The sequence below is a fragment of the Phasianus colchicus genome, chromosome 29, assembly GCF_987193195.1.
Source record: "Phasianus colchicus chromosome 29, bPhaCol1.hap1.1, whole genome shotgun sequence".
Lineage (NCBI taxonomy): Eukaryota > Metazoa > Chordata > Aves > Galliformes > Phasianidae > Phasianus > Phasianus colchicus.
The window spans coordinates 5,177,035-5,196,276 of record NC_143464.1 but is presented as its reverse complement, the minus strand read 5'-3'; the positions used below and the strand labels follow the sequence as shown (position 1 = coordinate 5,196,276).

Sequence of the window (19,242 nt, the reverse complement as noted above, 5' to 3'; positions counted from 1 at the left end):
GGGGTGAAGTTGATTAAGGGACTTTTTGCGCGAGTGAGGGTTGGGGGCGCCTCAGCGGTCCTCATCTGTGCGCCTGGGTTCCGTTTTGGGGATAAAAGCGCCGTTTTTGGAAAGCGAAGGCCAACTTCAGGGGCGCGGGGCCTACTAGGCCGCGCGGGCGCCCAGCCGTTGCCATGGCAGCGAGTCGCTGGATGATGACGCAAGCGACAGCCAATCAGCGGCCGAGGCGTCGCGTGTTATACGACGCGACCAAGCGCGCCGGGCGTCGTCTCCATGGCGACAGCTGAGGGCGGGGCTAAGGCCCGTCGGGCGCTTCCCATTGGCCCGCGCTCGTCGGGGCCGTTTCCCGCCCCTCCTCTGCTGTGAGGGGAGCCGCGCATGCGCAGAGCGGCGGCGCGCGGCATGGAGCTGCGCGGGGGGGCGGCGGGCGCGAGGACAGGTGAGGGAAAAAAAGGCGATTTTTGAGGGAAAAAGTGAGGAATTGAGCGGAGCTGAGGTAAAAGGGGGGGGAAGGGCGGCGGTGAGGGGAAACGGGGGCTTGGGGGGAATCCTGGGGGGGGCTGTGGTAAAAGTGGGGCCTGAGGTGGGGGGGGGAGGGGAAGGGGTTTGGGGGGGGGTCCTGAGGGAATTTGTGAGGTAAAAGTGGGTGTGGGGGGGGTCTGTAGGGGATTTGTGAGGTAAAAGTGGGGCTTAGGGGGGTCCTGAGGGGATCCGTGAGGTAAAAGTGGGTCTGGGGGTTGGGGGGGGTGCACTTTGTGGGGGTTTGGAGGAGTCCTGAGGGGTTTTGTGGGAAAAAAGTGGGTCTGGGGGAGTCTTGGGGGGGGGGTCCGTGAGGTAAAAGTGGGTCTGGGGGGGTCCTGAGGGGTCTTGGGGGGGCTCTGTGGTAAAAGCAGGGCTGTGAGATTATGAGGGGGTGGGTTTGGATGGGGGTCAGGAGGTGAAGGGGGCTTTGGGGCACTTTGTGAAGGAATGAGGGGGGTGGGCGGTGGGGGGGGGTCTCAATTGCGGGGTTCCCCCCCTTCCATTCGTTCTCCTCACCCCCCCCCCCCACCCCCCCACTCTCAGATATCGGCAGAAAGAAAAAAAAAAGGAAAAGGGACAAAAAATTAAAGCAGCCACCGCGGTGAGAGCCCCACCCCAAATATCCCCCCAACCCAAATATCCCTCACCCCCAAATGCCCCCCCCAACAAAATGCCCCCCAGTACCCCCCAGATACCCCCCCCCCATGTCCCCAACCCCAATAACCCCCCCTCACAAAAACCCCCGCCAATAATAACCCCCCCCCCCCAAGGTGCCGCAGACCCCTATGGGTGCTGTGGGGTGGGGGTGGGGGCTCAGACCCCCCCCCACGGGGCCCCCATTCCTCCCCATGGTATTTTTAACCCAGCGCTGCCCTGAGCTCACTTCTATTTTTAATTGGGGGAGAGGGAGGGAGCGGGGGGTTAAATGTCCCATAATGCTTTGCAGCCCCCCCTACCCTGCTCCCCCCCCCAATTCCAGCTGCGGGGGGGGGGGGGGGGCGGCTCCATGGGGTCGGCCCTCGGCATGGGGGAGAGAAGCGATGAGGGGGGGCCGAGGGGGGGTCCCAACGCTGCTCCCCTCCCACCCAGGACCCCCAGCCCCCCCCTCCCCCAGGATGCCTCCCCAGGGCCCCCCCCCGCCCTTCCCCCCCTGTTGGGGTGGGACGAAGGGGAGCAGGAGGACCCCCGAGATTACTGCAAAGGTGGGGGGGGGGGGGGGGCAGAAATGGGGGAGGGGGGGATTCGGGATCCGTGGGGGGGTCCTGAGTGAAGGAGGGGGGGGTCCCAAAATGGGGGGGTATGTGAGTGTGCAGTGTTGGTTGGGGGAGGGTCCCAAAGTGTGTGTGGGGGGGGTCTGCAAACTTTGTGGGGTTCCTAAAGTTGGGGGGGGGTCGCAAACCTCGGGGGGGGTCCCAAAGTGGGGGGGGGTCTTAAAATGTAGGGGAGGATCCTGAAGTGGGGGGGGGGGGGTCACAAAACCTTGGTGGGGGTCCTAAAGTGGGGGGGGTCTGCAAAACTGGGGGGCATCTGAAAATGGAGGGGGGTCTGCAAACCTTTGTGAGGGGGTCCCAAAATGGGGGGGGCAAATTGTGGGGGTGTCTACAAATCTCGGGGGGGGGGGGGGGTCCCAGGATTGGGGGAGGGGTCTGCAAACCTTTGGGGGGGGTCCCAAAGATGGGGGGTCTCAGATGGGCAATCCTCCAACCTTGGTGGGGGTCCCAAAGTGAGGGGGGGGTCCACAAACCTCGAGGGGGGAGGATCCCAAAATTGTGTGGGGCGGTCCCCAAATCTTTTGGGGGGGAGAGTTTGTCCCAAGCGAGGGGTGGGCCCCTAATGCTCGGGCGGGGAGGGCGGGGGGGAACCCTAAACGCAGGGGCCGGGGCCCACAAACGCGGCACCTCCTGATGTCGGGGGGGTCCTGAGCGCGTTGGGGGGGTGGTCCCCAAACGTTGTTTTGTTTTGGGGGGGTCTCCCTTTGCCCCCCCCCCAGGCGGGTACCACCCCGTGCACATCGGGGATCGGCTGCAGGGGCGGTACCACGTGCTGCGCAAGCTGGGCTGGGGGCATTTCGCCACCGTGTGGCTGTGCTGGGACACGCGGTGAGTGATGGGGGGAGGGGCTGGGGGGGGGGGGTCCCGGAGACCCCCGCCCTCAATTCTGTGCACCCCCCCCAAAAAAAAAGGAGGAAGCGCTTTGTGGCGCTGAAGGTGGTGAGGAGCGCGGCGCAGTACACTGAGACGGCGCTGGATGAGATCCGGCTGCTGAAATGTGTGAGGAGCCCCCCCAAAAAATACCCCCCCAAACCCCCCCGTGCCCCCCCACCCCCCAAGAAGACCCCCCAGACCCTCCTCAAAACCCCCAGATCCCCCCAAAACTCCTCCCAAAGCCCCACATCCCCCCCAAATCCCCTTTCCACCCCCCAGATCCCCCCCCAACCCCCATCTCCCCTCCCAAAACCCCCCATATCCTGCCCCAAATCCCCCCCAAAAAAAACCCGTACCCCCCAGAACACCCCTAAATCCCCTTCAAAACCCCCCGTATTCCCCCTAGACCCCCGTGTTCCCCCCCAAACCTCTCCCAGATCCCTCCATACCCCCCATATCCACCAAACCCCCCCCAGAACCCCCAATATCCCCCCCAAAACCCCACCTCAGAAGACCCTTGTCCCCCCTTCAAAACCCTTGTATCCACCCCATATACCCCCCAAGCCCCCCAAAACTCCATAGTCCCCCCAGAAGACCCCATTCCCCCCCAAACCCCCATATCCCCCATAAATCCCCCTTAACACCCCCATATTTCCCCCCCCAAATCTCCATAGCCCCCCCAAACCCCCCATATCCCCGCTAAACCCCCATAGTCAGTTCTAAACCCTGCCGTGTTCTCCTAAAACCCCCACAGTCCCCCCCAACTCCCCATAACCCCCCCAACACCCCATATCCCCCCCCCAAACCCCCCTGTATTCCCCCCCAGGTTCGGGATTCCGACCCCACGGACCCCAATCGGGACAACATCGTGCAGCTCCTCGACCACTTCCGCATCTCAGGGATCAACGGCGTCCGTATCCTTTGGGACCCCCGACCCCCCCCACACCCCATAACTGCCCCCATCACCCCACCCCACATCCCCCCCCACCCCCCCGTGGGTTCCTTGACCCCCCCCAGACGTTGTGATGGTGCTGGAGGTGCTGGGCCACCAACTGCTGCGCTGGATCATCCGCTCCAACTACCAGGGGCTGCCGCTGCCCTGCGTCAAGAGCATCGTCAGGCAGGTGGGGCTGCCCCACAGCCTGCCCCACAGGGCCCCCACCCCACATCCCACCCCATAGAGCCCCCACCCCCCAGATCACCCAGAGCTCTCCCTGCACCCACAGGGACCCGACGCATCCTCACAGGCCCCCCCAATGCACCCCATAAGGACCCCAAATCCTTTTTTGGCACCCCGTTTCCCCCCACAGCCCCCCATAACTCCTCTGTGACCCCTTTCCCCCCCACACACACCCCCCCAGTGCCCCCTCAGAGCCCCCCGTTACCCCGTAGGGCCAACCAATGGCTTCAGGGACACCGAACTCAAACCCCTTCCACTGGGGTGCCTCCCCCCCGATACGGGGTGTGCCCCCCCAATGTGGGGTCCCCCCCCTCCTCCCCTAAACATGTCCCCCCACCCCCAGGTGCTGGAGGGCCTGGACTACCTCCACACCAAGTGCAAGATCATCCACACGGACATCAAACCCGAGAACGTGCTGCTGTGCATCGGGGAGCCCTTCGTGCGCCTCATGGCGGCCGAGGCGGCGCAGTGGGCGAGGGGGGGCAGCCCCCCAAAGAGTGCAGGTACTGCTGGGACCCCGCAGCGCCCCATAAGCCCCCCGGACCCCATATCCCCCCACATACCCCATATTATAACATGGATTCTATATCCCCCCCGCAGACCCCGTGTCGCCCCATAGATCCCGTAGCACCCCACAGACCCCACAGCGCCCCATAGACCCCCCCCCCAGACCCCGTATCTCCCCTCCGACCCTATATCCCCCCTACAGACCCCATATTGCCCCATAGACCCCGCAGCACCCCATAGGCCCCTAAAAACCCTGTGTCCCTGCACAGACCCCATATCCCCCAATTCAGACCCCATAGTGCCCCATGGATCCCCCCCAGACCCAATACTCCTCCTCCCCCCAGACCCCAGATCCCCCCCAAGGCCCTATACCCCTCTATGGACCCCATATCCCCCCACAAACCCTATACCCACCTAAAGACCCCAAATCCCCCCCCCAGACCCCACAGGAACCGTTCTGTGCCCACAGAGACCCCAATTGATCCCATACGGACCCCCCTTCACCCAAACACCCCCAGGACCCCCCCGTAACCCCACTGATGACCCCAATAATCTGCCCCCTCCCCACCCCCCTGCAGCCCCTTATGGACCCCCCCCATTTTCTCTCTGCAGTCAGTTCAGCCCCACAGGAAATCCCGGTGAGTCCCAGCCCCCCCCAACCCCCCCCCGGCTGCCATCCTCCCTTATAACGCCCCCCCCGGACCCCCACCCTTGCCATCATCCCCCCCCAGTGCCCCCCCCCAGTGACCGGGGAGCCCCCCTTTGCCCCTCCCCCCTCAATAACCCCCCCATGGGTGACCCACCCCCCCACTCCCCCCCCCCATCCCAACTTCCCCCCGGGTGCCCCCCCCTTTCCCAAAAGACCCCCCCCATATATTAACCCCCCCTTTGGTGCCCCCCCCCCTATTAATATCCCCCCCATCCCCCTTCAATACCCTGCCCCGAGTGGCCCCCCCCAACGCCCCCCCATCCCATCCCCCTCAACGACCCTCCCTTCTCCCAGGGTGCCCCCCCCCGCCTCAAAAGACCCCCCCTTATATTACCCCCCCCCCAATTCCTCTCTGCTTTTACCCCCCCTTCCAAAACCCCCCCCCCCATATATTAACCTCCCCCCAACGACCCCCCCCCCCAATCACTTCTCCTTGGTTCCTTCCCCCCCCAAAAAAAACCCCACATATTAAGCCACCCCCCAACAACCGCCCCCAACGACCCCTCCTTCATTTCCCCCCCCCCTGCAGCGACTCCCACCCCCCCATATACAACTCCCCCCCACCAAAGCTGCCCCCCCCATTAACCCCCCCCTCGGTGCCCCCCCCCCCCTTTTTATCACCCCCCCCAAATCACAGCTGAGCCGCACGCAGCGGCGGCGGCGGCGACGGAGGCGGCGTCAGATGGAGCAGAGGCTGCGGGACGTGGAGGGGCTGCGGGGGGGCTGGAGACACGGTGGGGGGGGCACCGGGGGGGGGGTGTTTGGGGGGTGTGGGGACACCGGGGGGGGGGGGCCACTGGGGGGAGTGGGGCACCAAGATGGGGGGGTCAGTGCAGGGGAGGGCACCAAGGGTGAGGGGGTATTGGGGGGGGCACCGAGGGGGGGGTCATTGGGGGGGAGGGCAGCGGGGGGGGGTTATTTGGGGGGGGGCACCAAGGGGGGGGGTCATTGGGGGGAGGGGGCAACAAGGGGGGCGTCATTGGGTGGGGGGGCACCAAGGGGGGGTCATTGCGGGGGGGGGCCTTGGGGGGAGGGGGCACCGAGGGAGGGGGTCATTGGGTGTGGGTCATTTGGGGGGGGGTCACTGGGAGGAGTTACTGGGGGGGGGGAATCGGGAGGGGTCTTTGGGGGGGGGCTTTTGGGATGGAGGGAATTTTTGGGGCGGGTTAATTTGGGGGGGGGGGCACTTTGGGGAGGGGTCGTTGTGGAGGGGACCAATACATGGGGGGGGACCATCTTTGGGGACCCCCCCCCCCAAATTTTTTTTAGGGGGGGGCTGAAGGGGTCCCTCATCCCACAGAGGCCGAGGAAGGCGGGGGGGGGGCAGCCCCCCCAGCGGCGCCTCCTCGTCGGGGGTTCACACGGCGCCGGCCGGGGGCTCCAGTGACGGGGGGGGGTCGGGGGGGTCCTGCGGATCCCCGGGGGGGGGGCCGAGGTGCCGCCCCCCCCCCAGCCTCAGCTCCGCCTCCGACTCGGCGCTGACCTCCAGCTCCCTCATCTCGGGGGGGTCGGGGGGGGGAACAGCGGCACCCGGTGAGTGGGGAGGGGGCTGGGGGGTAAGGGGGGGTGGGGGGCGACGGGTTGTGGGGTAATGGGGGGTGATGGGAGGGGGCTGGGGGGGGTTGGGGGAATTTAGGGGGTGATGGGGGATGTTATGGGGGGGCTGTGGGGAGGTGGTGGGGAGGAGGTTGGGGGGCGATGTGGGGTTTTGGGGGGGGGTCGGGGGGGTTTGGGGGTGGGGGGGCTGTGGTGGTATTCGGGGTTGTGGGGGTGTTTGGGATCGGGGGGGGCAGTTTGATGTTCGGGGGGGGAAGGCTGTTGGGATTTGGGGGAGTGCTGCCCCCCCCCCCCTCCACGCTTCCCCTCCCCCCTTTTTTGCCCCCCCCCCCAGGTTTTGGGGTCCCCCCGGGGCTGGAAAACCCCTTGGACCCCCGCAGCGCCCCGCGGCTGCGCGTGAAGATCGCGGACCTGGGCAACGGCTGCTGGGTGGTGAGGATGAGGATGGGGGGGGGGGGGGGCTTTGATGGAGGGGGGGGAGGAAACGACCCCTGACCCCCCCCGCCCCCCCCAGCACCACCACTTCACCGAGGACATCCAGACGCGGCAGTACCGAGCGCTGGAGGTGCTGCTGGGAGCCGAGTACGGCCCGCCTGCCGACATCTGGAGCACCGCCTGCATGGTCAGCCCCACAGCGCCCCACAGCGCCCCATAGCCGCCCCGTAGTGCCCCATAATGTCCTGTAGTGCTCTATAGCACCCCATAGTTACCCCATAGCACCCTGTAGCACCCCATAGCCACCCCACAGCGCCCCTCAGCGCCCTATAGCACCCCATAGCCACCCCATAATGCCCCATAGCACCCCATAGTCACCTCACAGCGCCCCATAGCGCCCTATAGCACTCCATAGCCACCCCATAGCGTCTCATAGCGCCACATAGCGCCCCATAGCACCCCATAGCCACCCCACAGTGCCCCATAGCACCCCATAGTGCCAAATAGCACCTCATAGCCACCGCACAGTGCCATGTAGCACCCCATAGTGCCCCATAGCTGCTCCATAAGCACCCCATAGCCAGCTCGTAGCACCCCATGGTGCCTCATAGCACCTCATAGCTGCCCTGTGGCCACCCCACAGCCACCCCATAGCTGCCCCACAGCCACCCCACAGCCACCCCATAGCTGCCCCACAGCCACCCCACAGCACCCCACGGTTAAACCCATCCCCCCCCCCAGGCTTTCGAATTGGCCACAGGCGATTACCTGTTTGAGCCGCACTCAGGGGAGGATTACAGCAGGGATGAGGGTAAGGGGGGGGCTGGGGGGGCGTTGTGGGGATATTGGGGGGGGGGTCGGGGGATGCAGGGGGTGCAACGCTGTCTGTCCCCCCCCAACTCCAGACCACATCGCCCACGTGATGGAGCTGCTGGGGGAGATCCCCCGCCACGTGGCGCTGGGGGGCCGATATTCCAGAGAGTTCTTCAACAGGAGAGGTGGGGGGGGCAAGGGGGGGGGGCTGAGTGGGGTTGGGGGGCTGGGGGTGCCGTTATGGGGGGCTGAATGTGGGGGGGATGTGGGTGGGTAAGGGTGGGGGCGGAGTTATGTAAATTGGTAGGCGGGGTTATGCAAATGCAATATGCACGTGTTTAGTGGGTGTGGCTATGCTAATATGGGGTGAGGTCATGGAAACGTGTGTGGTGGGTGGGGTTATGCAAATGAATGCGGTGGGGGATGAGCGCGTAGTGGGCGGGGTTATGCAAATGCAGGGTAGCGCTATTGAAAGCTCGGGTTAAGGGCAAGGGTAGAGCTTGGGGCGTGGCTTAGCTGCGCGAGGGGCGGGGCTATGCAAATGTGATGGCGCTATGCATACGCGGGACTGCGGGGCTGTGGGCGGGGCTAATGCTTGTGGGCGGGGTTATGCAAATTGAAGGATGGGCTGCGGGGGGGGGGATGAGGGCGCATGGAGTGCGTGGAAGTTGGAGCTGCAGTTACACAGCATGAGTTTGTGGGGGGGGCTGGGGGCTTGATGGTGGACGTGACCCCCTCCCTTTTTGCCCTGCCCCCAGGGGAGCTGCGCCACATCCGGCACCTGCGGCCGTGGGGGCTGCGGGCGGTGCTGCAGGAGAAATACGAGTGGCCCCGCGGAGCCGCCGCCGCCTTCACGCGCTTCCTGCGCCCCATGCTGGCCTTCGAGCCGTCGCAGCGAGCCACGGCAGCTCAGTGCCTGCGGCACCCCTGGCTCCGCCCATAGCCCCGCCCACGCCCCCCCCCCCCAAATAAAGGTGTGCAGCTCATGGAGATGACGATGATTTATTTTAATTGGGCACGCGTTGCTTCGCTGCCACACCTTCTGCTGGCCCCGCCCACAGAAGCAAGCCACGCCCACACGGTTCAGGGCCCGCCCACAAGGGCTCTGGCTCCACCCACGCCGTTTCAGCCCCGCCCACGGTTGTCACGTGGGTGCGCCACGCCACGCCCACACGGGGTGGGCCACGCCTACCCGGTCTGGCCCCGCCCACATGCCCGTATTAGGCGTGGGGCAGGTGGCTGAGGATGCTCTGCACGGCGCCGGAAGTCGTTCCCTGCCCGCCGATGTCCGGGGTGTGCGTCTGTGGGCGGGGTCAAAGGGGGCGGAGCTCCGATTGGCCGCGCCCACCGGAAGGGGAGGTGCTGCATGGCGGGGGGGCGGGACTTACCCTGGGATCATCCAATGAGGCGAGGACGGCCTGGCGGATTGTGGAGGCGTGGTTGTGCAGCCTGGGTGGGGGAGGGGCAGGCAGAGGCCACGCCCACTGTTCAGCTCCCGTCATTGGCTCACGGCCGCAGGCTCCACCCCCTTCACCCAGCATCACCTCCAATGGCAGCCCAATGGCAAAGCCTCACCTGCCCAGCTTAAAACTCCCTAAGCCCCGCCCCTTGGTCATGGCACAACCCCCTCCTGCTAAGCCCCGCCCTCTTTGTCTTAGCCCCGCCCTCTTTATCTCTGCCCTACCTCTTTAGCCCCTCCCCTCCTCTTAGCCCCGCCCACCACCCAACCCGCCCGTCTAAGCCCCGCCCCACCTCATCATGCCCATCTTCAGCCCCGCCCCCTTTCGGCCCTGCCCTCAATCTGGGCCCCTCCTCCTTTCCTAGCCCCGCCTACCACTCAGCCCCGCCCCCTTTTACCCCCACATCTAAGCCCCGCCCCTTTTAGCCCCTCCCCTTTACCCCACTCCTTACTGCCACCCCCTGCTCCGGCCCCCACCCCTCCTAAGCCCCGCCCCCTCCTCAGCCACGCCCCTCCTAAGCCCCGCCCCCTACTCTGGACTCCACCCCTAAGCCCCACCCCCGCACCACCACCACCCATTCTCCCCCCACCCCCATTCTCGGCCCCGCCCCTCCTTTAGCCCCGCCCATTCCCATAACCCCGCCCCCTCCCTCAGCCCCGCCCACCGCAGGTGATCCAGCATCATGCAGGCGGCCAGCAGCGCGGCCGTGGGGTTGGCGATGTTCCTGTTGGCGATGCTCTTCCCTGTGTTCCTGGTCGCCTGCAACGATGGGATGGGGGCTCAAATCACCCCGCGGACCCCCCCTCGTTAACCTCCCCCCACCCAAAACACAACTCACGGTCTCAAACACGGCATAATCGTGGCCATAATTGGCTCCCGGCACCAAACCTGGGCCGCCCACCAGCCCGGCGCAGACGTTGTTGACGATGTTCCCGTAAAGGTTGGGCATCACCATGACGTCGAACTGCTGTGGGCGGGACACCAGCTGGGGGGGGAGGGGGGGGTGGTGAGCATTGGGGGGTGTGGGGGGGGCTGGGAGCATTGGGGGTGTGGGGAGTCTGGGGGCTGTGAGCATTGGGGGGTTTGGGGGGGTTACTGGGTGGCTGTGAGCCATGGGGGGACTCTGGGAGGGGGTTATTGGGGGGGCTGTGAGGAATAAAGGGGTCTGGGGCAGGTATTGGGGGGGGTATGAGCCATGGGGGGGGTCTGGAGGAGTTATTGAGGGGGCTGGGAGCAATGGGGGGGGAGTCTGGAGGGCTGGGAGCAAGGGGGGGACTCCGGGAGGGAATTATTGGGGGGGCTGTAAGCAATGGGGGGTGTGGGGGGGTTATTGTGGGGGAACTGTGAGGAACAAGGGGGTCTGGGGGGGTCTGGGGGGGTTATTGGGGGTCTGGGGGTGGTCTGTGAAGAATGGGGGGGCTGGGGGGGTAATTAGGAGGTTATTGGGGGGATTAAGAGTAACGGGGGTGTGGGGAGGTTACTGGGGGGACTGGGAGTAATGAGGGACGGTGTGAAGGGGGGTCTGGGGGGGCTGTGAGCAATATGGGGGTGTGAGGGGGGGTTACTGGGGTGTTACTGGGGGGCTGCAGCCCCACCTGCATGGTGGTGTTGTCCACAATCATGCTGTTGAAGGAGATCTCGGGGTATTCGGCCGCCACCTCCTGGCAACACTGCAGGAAAAGCCCATCCCCCAGCTTCCTGTGGGGCAGAAGGGAACGACGCGTCCGTGGGGAGCCCCACAACCCCATAGGAAACCCCACAACCCCATAGGGAATCCCACAACCCCATAAGGTGCCCCACAACCTCATGGGATGCCCCACAGATCCCACAGATGGCCCCCCAGCACAACAGACACACATGACTCCCGTGTGACCCAACTGCAGGGAAGCCACCCCACAGAGCCCTCCCAACCCTCCAGTGACCCACGTGGCATTGATTTGTCCCCCCAGACCCCACCTGATGTAGGCTTTGTGCCCCCAGACCCTCCAAGGCCCCCCCATGATGTTGGCTTTGTGGTCCCACAACCCCCCAGGACCCCCCAGAACCCCCCAGGACACACATGTTGTTGGCTTTCTAACCCCACACCCCCTCAGGACCCCCCAGGACCCCCCCAGGACCCTCACTATGCTGATTTGTGTCCCCAGGACCCCCCCAGGAGCCCCCAGGACCCACACGATGTTGGTTTTATGGCCCCACACCCCCCCAGGACCCTCACGATGCTGATTTGTGTCCCCAGGACCCCCCCCAGGACCCCCCGGGAACCTCACGATGCTGATTTGTGTCCCCAGGACCCCCCCCAGGACCCTCACAATGCTGATTTGTGTCCCCAGGACCCCCCCCAGGAGCCCCCAGGACCCCCCAGGACCCACATGATGTTGGCTTTGTGCACAGCGGTGACGCAGCGCCGCCCCGCGCTCCGCGCCAGCCCGAAGGCGTAGTGGGCGATGCGGCGCGAGCGGCCGGCCGTGATGATCTTCAGGCTCTCCACCACCCCCGCCACGCTCTGAGGGGGGGGAGGGACGACAGAGATGTGGGGAGGGAGCACAGAGGGGGGGAGGGGTTGGGAGACCCCCGGGGTGGGGAGGGAAGGAGAGCGGGTGGGCGGAGCTGGAGGGAGGAGAGGGGCCGGGGGGCGTGGCCAAGGAGGGGGCGTGGCTGAAAGGGGAAGTGGCCAATAAGAAGTAACAATGCAAAAAAACGGGCGTGGCAGTATCGAAGGGGGCGGGGCTGGGGAGAAGGCGTGACCAATGGCAACGTTGAATGGGGGTGTGGCCAAGAAAGGGGGGCGTGGCAACGCCAAAAGTGAGCATGGCGACGAGGAAGGGGCGTGGTCGATTGTACCGCAGGGGGCGTGGCCAAAGGGGGCGTGGCCAAATGAGGGTGCAGCCATTCTGAAGGGGGCGTGGCCAAAAGAGGGGCGGCCATACTGAAGGGGGCGTGGCCAAAAGAGGGGCAGCCATACTGAAGGGGGCGTGGCCAAAACGGCAGGGAGCCGCCGAATGGGGAGGGCATGGCCGGTGGGCGTGGCCAATCAGAAAAGGGGGGCGTGGCCACACCTCGTGCTCCAGGCTGCTGTACTCCCCCTCCGTGTTCTCCCTGACGATGAGGATGTCGATGTCGCGGTGCCGGGTCTCCACCCCAGGCAGGCTCTGGCAGTGGATGACGTTGGCGTAGAGATCCAGGCTGGTCCTGCCCCGCCCAGCCCCCCCCCCATACGGACACGCCCCATTAGGCTCCGCCCACTCGGCAACGCCCATCTTTCCCCCCCATCCCCCACCCTCCCGGAGCTCACCGGATGAGATTATTGCGGGATTTGTGGCTGGGAGGGAGGTTGTGGTTGGTCTCAATGTTACCTATGGGGTGGGGGGGGGATACTCACCTCAATGGGGCGGCCCCATAACCTCCTGTGGGGGTCCTCACCCCAATGAGGGGATCCTCAGCTCTATGGGGCGGCCCCATAACCTCCTGTGGGGGTTCCCAACCCAAGTCCATAACCTCCTATGGCGTTGCCCCCAACCCAATGAGAGGATCCGGGGATCCTCAGTAACCCATGGAGGTCCCCAACCCAACGGGGGTCCCAAACCCCATAGGAGAATTGATAACAGCCCCCCACAGAGTGACCCACAACCATATGGGAGGGTCTCCAACCCAAAAGGACGACCCCCGACCTCCCATAGGGGCACACAACTCCAGGGGGTGGCCACCGACCCAACAGGAAGGTACACAACCCGTTGGGGGGGGTTAAACCCACAGGTCTCCCCCAAATCCCCCCTATGGGACCCCAAGGACAACATCCCACAGACCCCCCACCCCAAGGACAGCCCCCAAGGGACCCCACCCCACAGGACAACCCACCCAAGGGACCCCTCCCCACAGGACAACCCCCCCCAGTGGACCCCCACCCCACAGGACAGCCCCCAAGGGACCCCTCCCCACAGGACAGCCCCCCCAATGGACCCCACCCCACAGGACAACCCACCCAAGGGACACCTCCCCACAGGACAACCCCCCCCAATGGACCCCCACCCCACAGGACAGCCCCCAAGGGACCCCTCCCCACAGGACAACACCCCCCAATGGACCCTCACCCCAAGGACAGCCCCCCCCAATGGACCCCCACCCCACAGGACAGCCCCCAAGGAACCCCTCCCCACAGGACAGCCCCCCCCCCAATGGACCCCCACCCCACAGGACAGCCCCCAAAGGACCCCTCCCCACAGGACAACCCCCCCCAATGGACCCCCACCCCACAGGACAGCCCCCAATGGACCCCTCCCCACAGGACAGCCCCCCCCAAGGGACCCCACCCCACAGGACAGCCCCCCATCGTGCCTTTGAGTGCCACCCCATTGCGCCGGATGGCCATGATGGCGTTGTGCACGTCGTCCTCTGGTGCCTCCGCGCTCACCTTCACCTCCTCAAAGTCCACGGGGACGCAGGCGTGCCTGGAAAAGGAGGGGGGGGGAGGTGGGGTGGGGGTTGGTGAGGACAAACCCTCCCACACACACTCCTCCACGGGACCCTCTGATGGCGGGGGGAAGGTCGCCCACCTGAACACCTCCTTGACGTGCAGCATCAGCTCCGGCCCGATGCCGTCCCCGGGGATCAGCGTCACAGTGTGGCGGCCGCCATATTTGGCTGGGGGGGGCTGTGGGGGAGAACCGTCAATGCCAAGAACCCCCCCAACCCCCCCCCCTACCCACCTCAGCCCCCCCATGCATCCCCCCTCCTGCCCCCCCCATGTTCCCATACTCACGATGCTGTGCTGCTGTGGGGCGGGCGGGTGCGGAGCAGGGAGGGGAGAAACCGAGGGGGGGGGAGGTTAGTTTGGGGGGGGGGGCTGCAGACAGGGAGGGGGTGAATCCGGGACCCTCCCTCCCCCCCACCATCCTTCCCATGGCACACACAGCAAACGGGGGGCCCTCTGTGATCCCAAAGTGGGGGGGGTTACAGCCCCGTTGGGGTCAGTGAGGGCTCTGGGATACAAATAACACAAATGAGAGGGGGGGCTCGGTGACCCCAAAATGGTTGGGGGGGGGGAAACAACTCAATATGGCGCAGGGACCCAAAAACCCCAATACTGGGGGGGGCTAAACGACTGAGAGAGCCCAATATAGGGGGCTGAGGGAACCAAAGAGCCCAAATAAGGGGACTAAGGGACCCACAAACCCCAATACAGGAGGCTCAGGGACACAAAGAGCCCAAATAGGGCTTAAAGGACACAGAAGTCCCAATATAGAGGGTTGAGGGACCCATAGACCCCAATATAAGGAGCTGAAGGACCCAAAAACCCCTACAGGGGGCTCAGGGACCCATAGACCCCAAATTAGACCCAAAGAGCCCAATATAGGGGAGCTAAAGGACCCATAGGCCTAAATATAGGGGGCTCAGGGACCCATAAACCCCAATATAAGGGGCATAGGGACCCAAAGAGCCCAATATAGGGGGACTAAAGGACCCAATGACACCAAATGGGGGCTCAGGGACACACAGACCCCAATACAGGCAGCTCAGGGACCCATAGACCCCAAACAGGACCCGAAGAGCCCAATGTAGGGGGGCTAAAGGACCCACAGACTCCAATATAGGGAGCTCAGGGACCCAGTGACCCCAAATGGGGGCTCAGGAACCCATAGACCCCAATATAGGCAGCTCAGGGACCCATAGACCCGAATACAGGGGGCTCAGGGACCCATAGTCCCCAATATAGAGGGGCTGAGGGACCCACAGACCCCAAATGGGGGTCAAGGGAGCTACAGACCCCAATAAAGGGGCTTAAAGGATCCACAGACCCCGGTAGAGGGGGCTGAGGGCCCCAAAAACCCCAAAATGGCTCTCAGGACGCCCCACAGGAGCCGCCCCCCCCCCAAATTTGGATACCTACGGGCTGCAGGTGGCGCCGCTCGGCATCATGGGACAGCCAGGCCTATGGGGTGAATGGGATCAGAACGAGAACCGGGGGGTTCGGAGCGCCCCAAAACGACCCCCGCCCCCGCCCCCACCCACCGCCCTTCTGTCAGACCGCTCTGCCCTCAGAAATATCCACCAATCAGCGAGCGCGCTGCTGGGTAAGCCCCACCCCACCGCGAGCGCTCAACCAATCAGCACCCACCAAAACAGCGGCTCTACCGGGCCAGCCAATCAGCACTCAAGTCACCTCACGCTAATCCCGCCTCCCTTCTATCCGCTGCCCAATCAGCGCGCAGCCACCGTCAATCAGCTCCGCGCGATACCCAATCGGCGCTCGGCGCTTCCCGCCGCCCCGTAGCCCGCTCCGAATCCCCGCCGCACTGCGGCACTCACCGGGCGCGGCCCAATCGCGGGAAAGGCCCGGAGCCGCCGCACCGCCCTCAGCGCCGCCGCCATCGCCACCGCTCTGACACCGCGCCGGGATCTCGCGACAGGGAAAGCTCCAAATATCGCGAGGCTTCGCGGCCGGGGGGGGAGCGGGACCAAAACTCGCGAGATTGCTCGGAGGCGCGGGTAGGAAATCTCGCGAGACATCCCGCAGTAGCCGCCATTTTGTGCCCGCGAGGCGCGGCGCGTGTTGGGCGGCCTCCCTTCTGCTTCGCAGCGGCGCCATTTTGTTCAGGGCCCGGGGCGCCGTCAAACCCCCGTGTAAAATTGCTAGAGTCGCTACGAAAAGCCTAAGCCCTGACGGAAACATAGAAAAAAGCGGGCGGCTGCGAGCTCGCTGCGCATGCGCGGTGGGGCTCCCGCGACTTTTTTCACACCTCTCTTCTGTTCCTCCAGCGCCATAAAAGTCGCAGCGGCCATTTTGTCGGGAGGGCGTCCGTACTGCGCATGCGCCTCGTCGTAGCCACGCCCCTCGCAGGAGGCAGAGCCACGTGGCGCTCGGCCTCTTCCTCCCTATTGGTCACAGCGCGAAAGCCCGCACTTACCAATTTCTGATTGGATGCCTCGAGGCTGCGCTCAGCGCTGATTGGCTAAGGGGCGGGGTTTCACGGCCGGAAGGCGGGGCGGGCGGCAAAGATGGCGGCGCTGGCGGTGCTGTGGGGGCTGCTGGCGGCTGCGCTGCGCTCCGCGGGTACGGAGGGGTCCCGGGGGGGCCATGCCGAATCGGGGAGCGCTCAGAGATGCGCGGGGCGCGCTGAGCCGGGGGCGGGTGGCCGAACTTTGGAGGCCTTGGCTCGGATTTGGGGGCTGCGTGCGGGGCCCGGGGTTGAGGCCTGAAGTTTGGGGGTGGGGGTCGTGACGGTGCGCCCTCCCCCCCCCGCAGCCGAGCCGTGCCCGGAGCCCACCATCGTCCCGTCCTACTACACCACGTCCGACGCCGTCATCTCCTCCGAGAGCGTCTTCGTGGTGGAGATCTCCTTGGCCTGCAAGAACGGCGCTCAGGTGGGGGGCGGTGGGGTTTTTTTTGGGGGGGGGGCTCCCGGGGGGTCCCGGCTCTCAACGCGGCCTCTGTCCGTCCCGCAGAACGTGGCTCTGTACGCTGACGTCAACGGGAAACAATTCCCCGTTACCCGCGGGCAGGACGTGGGGAGATACCAGGTGCGGGGGTCACGTGGTCCGGGGAGGGGTCACGTGGTCTGGGCAGGGGTCACGTGAGGTCTGGGGGTGGTTCGAGGTTTGGGGCGAAATGAGGATTTTTGGGGTCTACGAGAATAATTTGGGGGGGGGGGGGGGGTCACGTGCTCCTTGGGGGGGGGGCACGTGGTCGGGGTTGAAACCACGTGGTCTGGGGAGGGGTTTTGGGGTCCCCTATGAATATTGGGGGGGATTTGGGGGGTCCTGGATGGGGGGTGGGGGCGGCACAGAGGGTTTTTGGGGCTCGATGTGGGGTTTTTGGGGGGGGGGAATTAAGAGGCTGGATGGGATCTGAGATCGTGGAGACCCCCCCCCCCAAATATAAAGGGTTTACATGCACAGGGGGGAGATGAGATTCGGGGGGGGGGGGAATTTGAAGTAATTTTAGGGTTGGGGGGGGAAGTCCAATATTTGGGGTTTGTTCTCCCCCCCTCCCCCCCCCCAAATTTAGGTGTCGTGGAGCCTGGAGCACCGCAGCGCCCAGTCGGGCACCTATGAGGTGAAGTTCTTTGATGAGGAATCCTACAGCGCCCTCAGGAAGGTTTGTGTTTTCGGGGGGGGGGGGGGGGGGGGATTTACACAGAGCTGAGACCCCCCCCCCCCCCAACCCTGTGACCCCCTCCCCAAATTTGTGCTTCCCCCCCCCACCAAATCTGCAGGCACAGAGAAACAACGAGGACGTGAGCAGAATCCGGCCCCTCTTCACTGTCAGCGTGGATCATCGGGTGAGGGGGGGTCCTTCTTTTTGGGGGGGGTCCTCCCTTTTTGGAGAGGGTTTCCCTTTTGTGGGGAGATCATTTGGGTTGGGGGTGTCCTCTTTTTTTGGGGCGGGGGGCTTTGTCTTTTGGTAGAAGGATCCTTTTTGGGGGGGGTGGTCCTTTCTTTTTGCAGAGGTTTCCCCTTTGATTGGGAGGGTTCCCTTTGGTGCGGGGGGGGGGGGGGGGTCCTTTTGGGAGGGATCCTCCCTTTGGGGGGGGTTCTTTTTTTTGGGGGGGGGGCCTTTTTTGGGGTTTGGGTTCCACTTTTTTTGGGGGTGGTCTGTTTTTACGGGGGGGGTTTCCTCCCTTTTTTTGGGTGGGGGGGGTGGTTCAGATTGCTGATGTTTGGGGTTCATGAAGTTCGTGTGGATTTTGCTGAGGGGGTCCTTTCGTGGAGGGGGGGGGTTCCTCTTTTTTTGGGGAGGGGTTCCTCTTTTTACAGGACGGTTCCCTTTTTTTGTGGGGGGGGGGATTCTTGGTTTTGTTTTGGGTTTCCATTTGGGCTATTATGGAGTTCTGGGCACGTTTTTCTGGGGGGGGGGGGTTCCTCTTTTTGGCTAAACTTTCTCTTTTTTTTTTTTTTGGAGGGAGGGAGTGGATTTCCTCTTAATTTCTGGGTGGGGGGGCTGCACGGATTGGAGTTGGTGGGGGGGGAGGGGGGTGTTGGGGTAAGGGTGGGTCAGGGGTGTGGGGGAGTTGTTGGGGGGGTTGGGTGGGGTTTATGGGGGCGGGGTTTACTGGGGGGTTATTAAGGTTAGGGTTTGGGGGGGGGGTTTCTGAGGGGGGGGTTATGGGGGATTTTTATTGGGGAGGGTTATATGGGGTAGGGGTTATGGGAGGAGGGTTATGGGGAGGGTTTGGGGGGGTTGTGTGGGTGGGGGGGGTTGTATGTAGGGGGGTGTGTTTATTGGGGGGGGGTTATGGGGTGGTTTATTGGGGGGGATTTTTTCAGGGGGTGTTACTGTTGGGGGTTATTGAGTGGGGGGTTATGGGGGGGTTATATTAAGGGGGGGTGATATAGAGGAGATGTTTATGGGGGAGGGGCTATGGGGGGGTTATTTGGGGCGGGGGGGATGTGGGGCTGTGCTATGGGGGCCCTTTGGGCTGTCAGCTTGAGCACATGAATGGAATCCCTGTCATTTCCAGCCCTGGTTGGAAGGCAGAGGTTTTGGGGAGGGGGGGTGGTATCCCATTATTGACCCCCCCTTTGTATTTTGTGCTCCCCCCCCAATTTTAGGGTGCCTGGAACGGTCCCTGGGTCTCCACAGAGGTGGTGGCAGCGGCTGTGGGGCTGCTGGTTTATTACTTTGCCTTCAGCACCAAAAGCAGCATTCAGGCGTAGCCCCCCCCCCCAAATCAGAGTATCCGCTGGGGGGGGAACCCCAAAATTTGGGGTTGTTCCCCCCCCTCCCCTTCCCCAATTCTGTGCCCCCCAATAAAGGCTGGATGCCCTACGGATGTTTGGTGTCATTGTGGGGGGGCTGGGGGGACCCCTCCCCTATAAATGATGGCATCGCACGGCGCTGACGTCATCAGTGACATCACGGCGGGGGGGGGCACCAAATTGGGGGGGGTGGGGGGGGAGAGAAGGATGTTATGATGGGGG

General features: G+C 64.5%; 3 protein-coding genes across 8 annotated transcripts; 2 read left to right on the top strand and 1 right to left on the bottom strand.

Annotated features, from left to right (window-relative positions):
* Positions 1–75: 75 nt before the first annotated feature.
* On the top strand, positions 76–8,857 carry SRPK3 (SRSF protein kinase 3). 6 transcript variants are annotated; one of them, XM_090126317.1, is made up of 16 exons: positions 76–439; positions 1,066–1,123; positions 1,612–1,724; positions 2,513–2,621; positions 2,705–2,790; positions 3,493–3,580; positions 3,684–3,786; positions 4,190–4,349; positions 4,932–4,991; positions 5,700–5,796; positions 6,363–6,595; positions 6,954–7,051; positions 7,134–7,241; positions 7,796–7,865; positions 7,960–8,052; positions 8,626–8,857. In XM_090126317.1, exons 1-16 carry the CDS (start codon positions 379–381, stop codon positions 8,808–8,810), a joined length of 1,722 nt encoding a protein of 573 aa, XP_089982443.1. In that variant the 5' UTR covers positions 76–378; the 3' UTR covers positions 8,811–8,857. The 6 variants fall into 6 exon arrangements, 5 of the variants coding, with proteins under 5 accessions (XP_089982443.1, XP_089982446.1, XP_089982445.1 ...); XM_090126316.1 differs by having other exon boundaries at positions 335–439; positions 2,705–2,792; positions 3,684–3,790; XM_090126318.1 differs by having other exon boundaries at positions 336–439; positions 3,684–3,790; positions 4,966–4,991.
* On the bottom strand, positions 8,854–15,788 carry IDH3G (isocitrate dehydrogenase (NAD(+)) 3 non-catalytic subunit gamma). Its single transcript, XM_090126323.1, has 12 exons — positions 15,631–15,788; positions 15,212–15,253; positions 13,878–13,975; positions 13,660–13,772; positions 12,620–12,680; positions 12,384–12,516; positions 11,697–11,830; positions 10,923–11,025; positions 10,166–10,312; positions 9,992–10,086; positions 9,256–9,316; positions 8,854–9,168 (listed from the first exon to the last, which is right to left on the bottom strand). Exons 1-12 carry the CDS (start codon positions 15,691–15,693, stop codon positions 9,088–9,090), a joined length of 1,131 nt encoding a protein of 376 aa, XP_089982449.1. The 5' UTR covers positions 15,694–15,788; the 3' UTR covers positions 8,854–9,087.
* Positions 15,789–16,248: 460 nt separating this feature from the next.
* On the top strand, positions 16,249–19,090 carry SSR4 (signal sequence receptor subunit 4). The gene is made up of 6 exons (XM_090126324.1): positions 16,249–16,375; positions 16,568–16,686; positions 16,768–16,842; positions 17,330–17,419; positions 17,538–17,603; positions 18,874–19,090. The coding sequence occupies exons 1-6, from the start codon at positions 16,321–16,323 to the stop codon at positions 18,976–18,978; spliced, it is 510 nt and encodes a 169-aa protein (XP_089982450.1). The 5' UTR covers positions 16,249–16,320; the 3' UTR covers positions 18,979–19,090.
* Positions 19,091–19,242: the final 152 nt, after the last annotated feature.

Bases quoted from the DNA above. Each gene is read 5' to 3' on its own strand.
- SRPK3 (XM_090126316.1), top strand. From the start codon at position 379: ATGCGCAGAGCGGCGGCGCGCGGCATGGAGCTGCGCGGGGGGGCGGCG. The intron at 3,581-3,683 runs GTATCCTTTGGG...GACCCCCCCCAG, and splicing joins CTCAGGGATCAACGGCGTCC to ACGTTGTGATGGTGCTGGAG. The intron at 4,350-4,931 runs GTACTGCTGGGA...ACCCCCCTGCAG, and splicing joins CAGCCCCCCAAAGAGTGCAG to CCCCTTATGGACCCCCCCCA.
- IDH3G (XM_090126323.1), bottom strand. From the start codon at position 15,693: ATGGCGGCGGCGCTGAGGGCGGTGCGGCGGCTCCGGGCCTTTCCCGCG. The intron at 12,681-13,659 runs GCACGATGGGGG...CCCACCCCATAG, and splicing joins CAATGGGGTGGCACTCAAAG to GTAACATTGAGACCAACCAC. The intron at 9,317-9,991 runs GTGGGCGGGGCT...TCCCCCACCCAG, and splicing joins ATGATGCTGGATCACCTGCG to GCTGCACAACCACGCCTCCA.
- SSR4 (XM_090126324.1), top strand. From the start codon at position 16,321: ATGGCGGCGCTGGCGGTGCTGTGGGGGCTGCTGGCGGCTGCGCTGCGC. The intron at 16,376-16,567 runs GTACGGAGGGGT...CCCCCCCCGCAG, and splicing joins GGCTGCGCTGCGCTCCGCGG to CCGAGCCGTGCCCGGAGCCC. The intron at 17,604-18,873 runs GTGAGGGGGGGT...CCCCAATTTTAG, and splicing joins CTGTCAGCGTGGATCATCGG to GGTGCCTGGAACGGTCCCTG.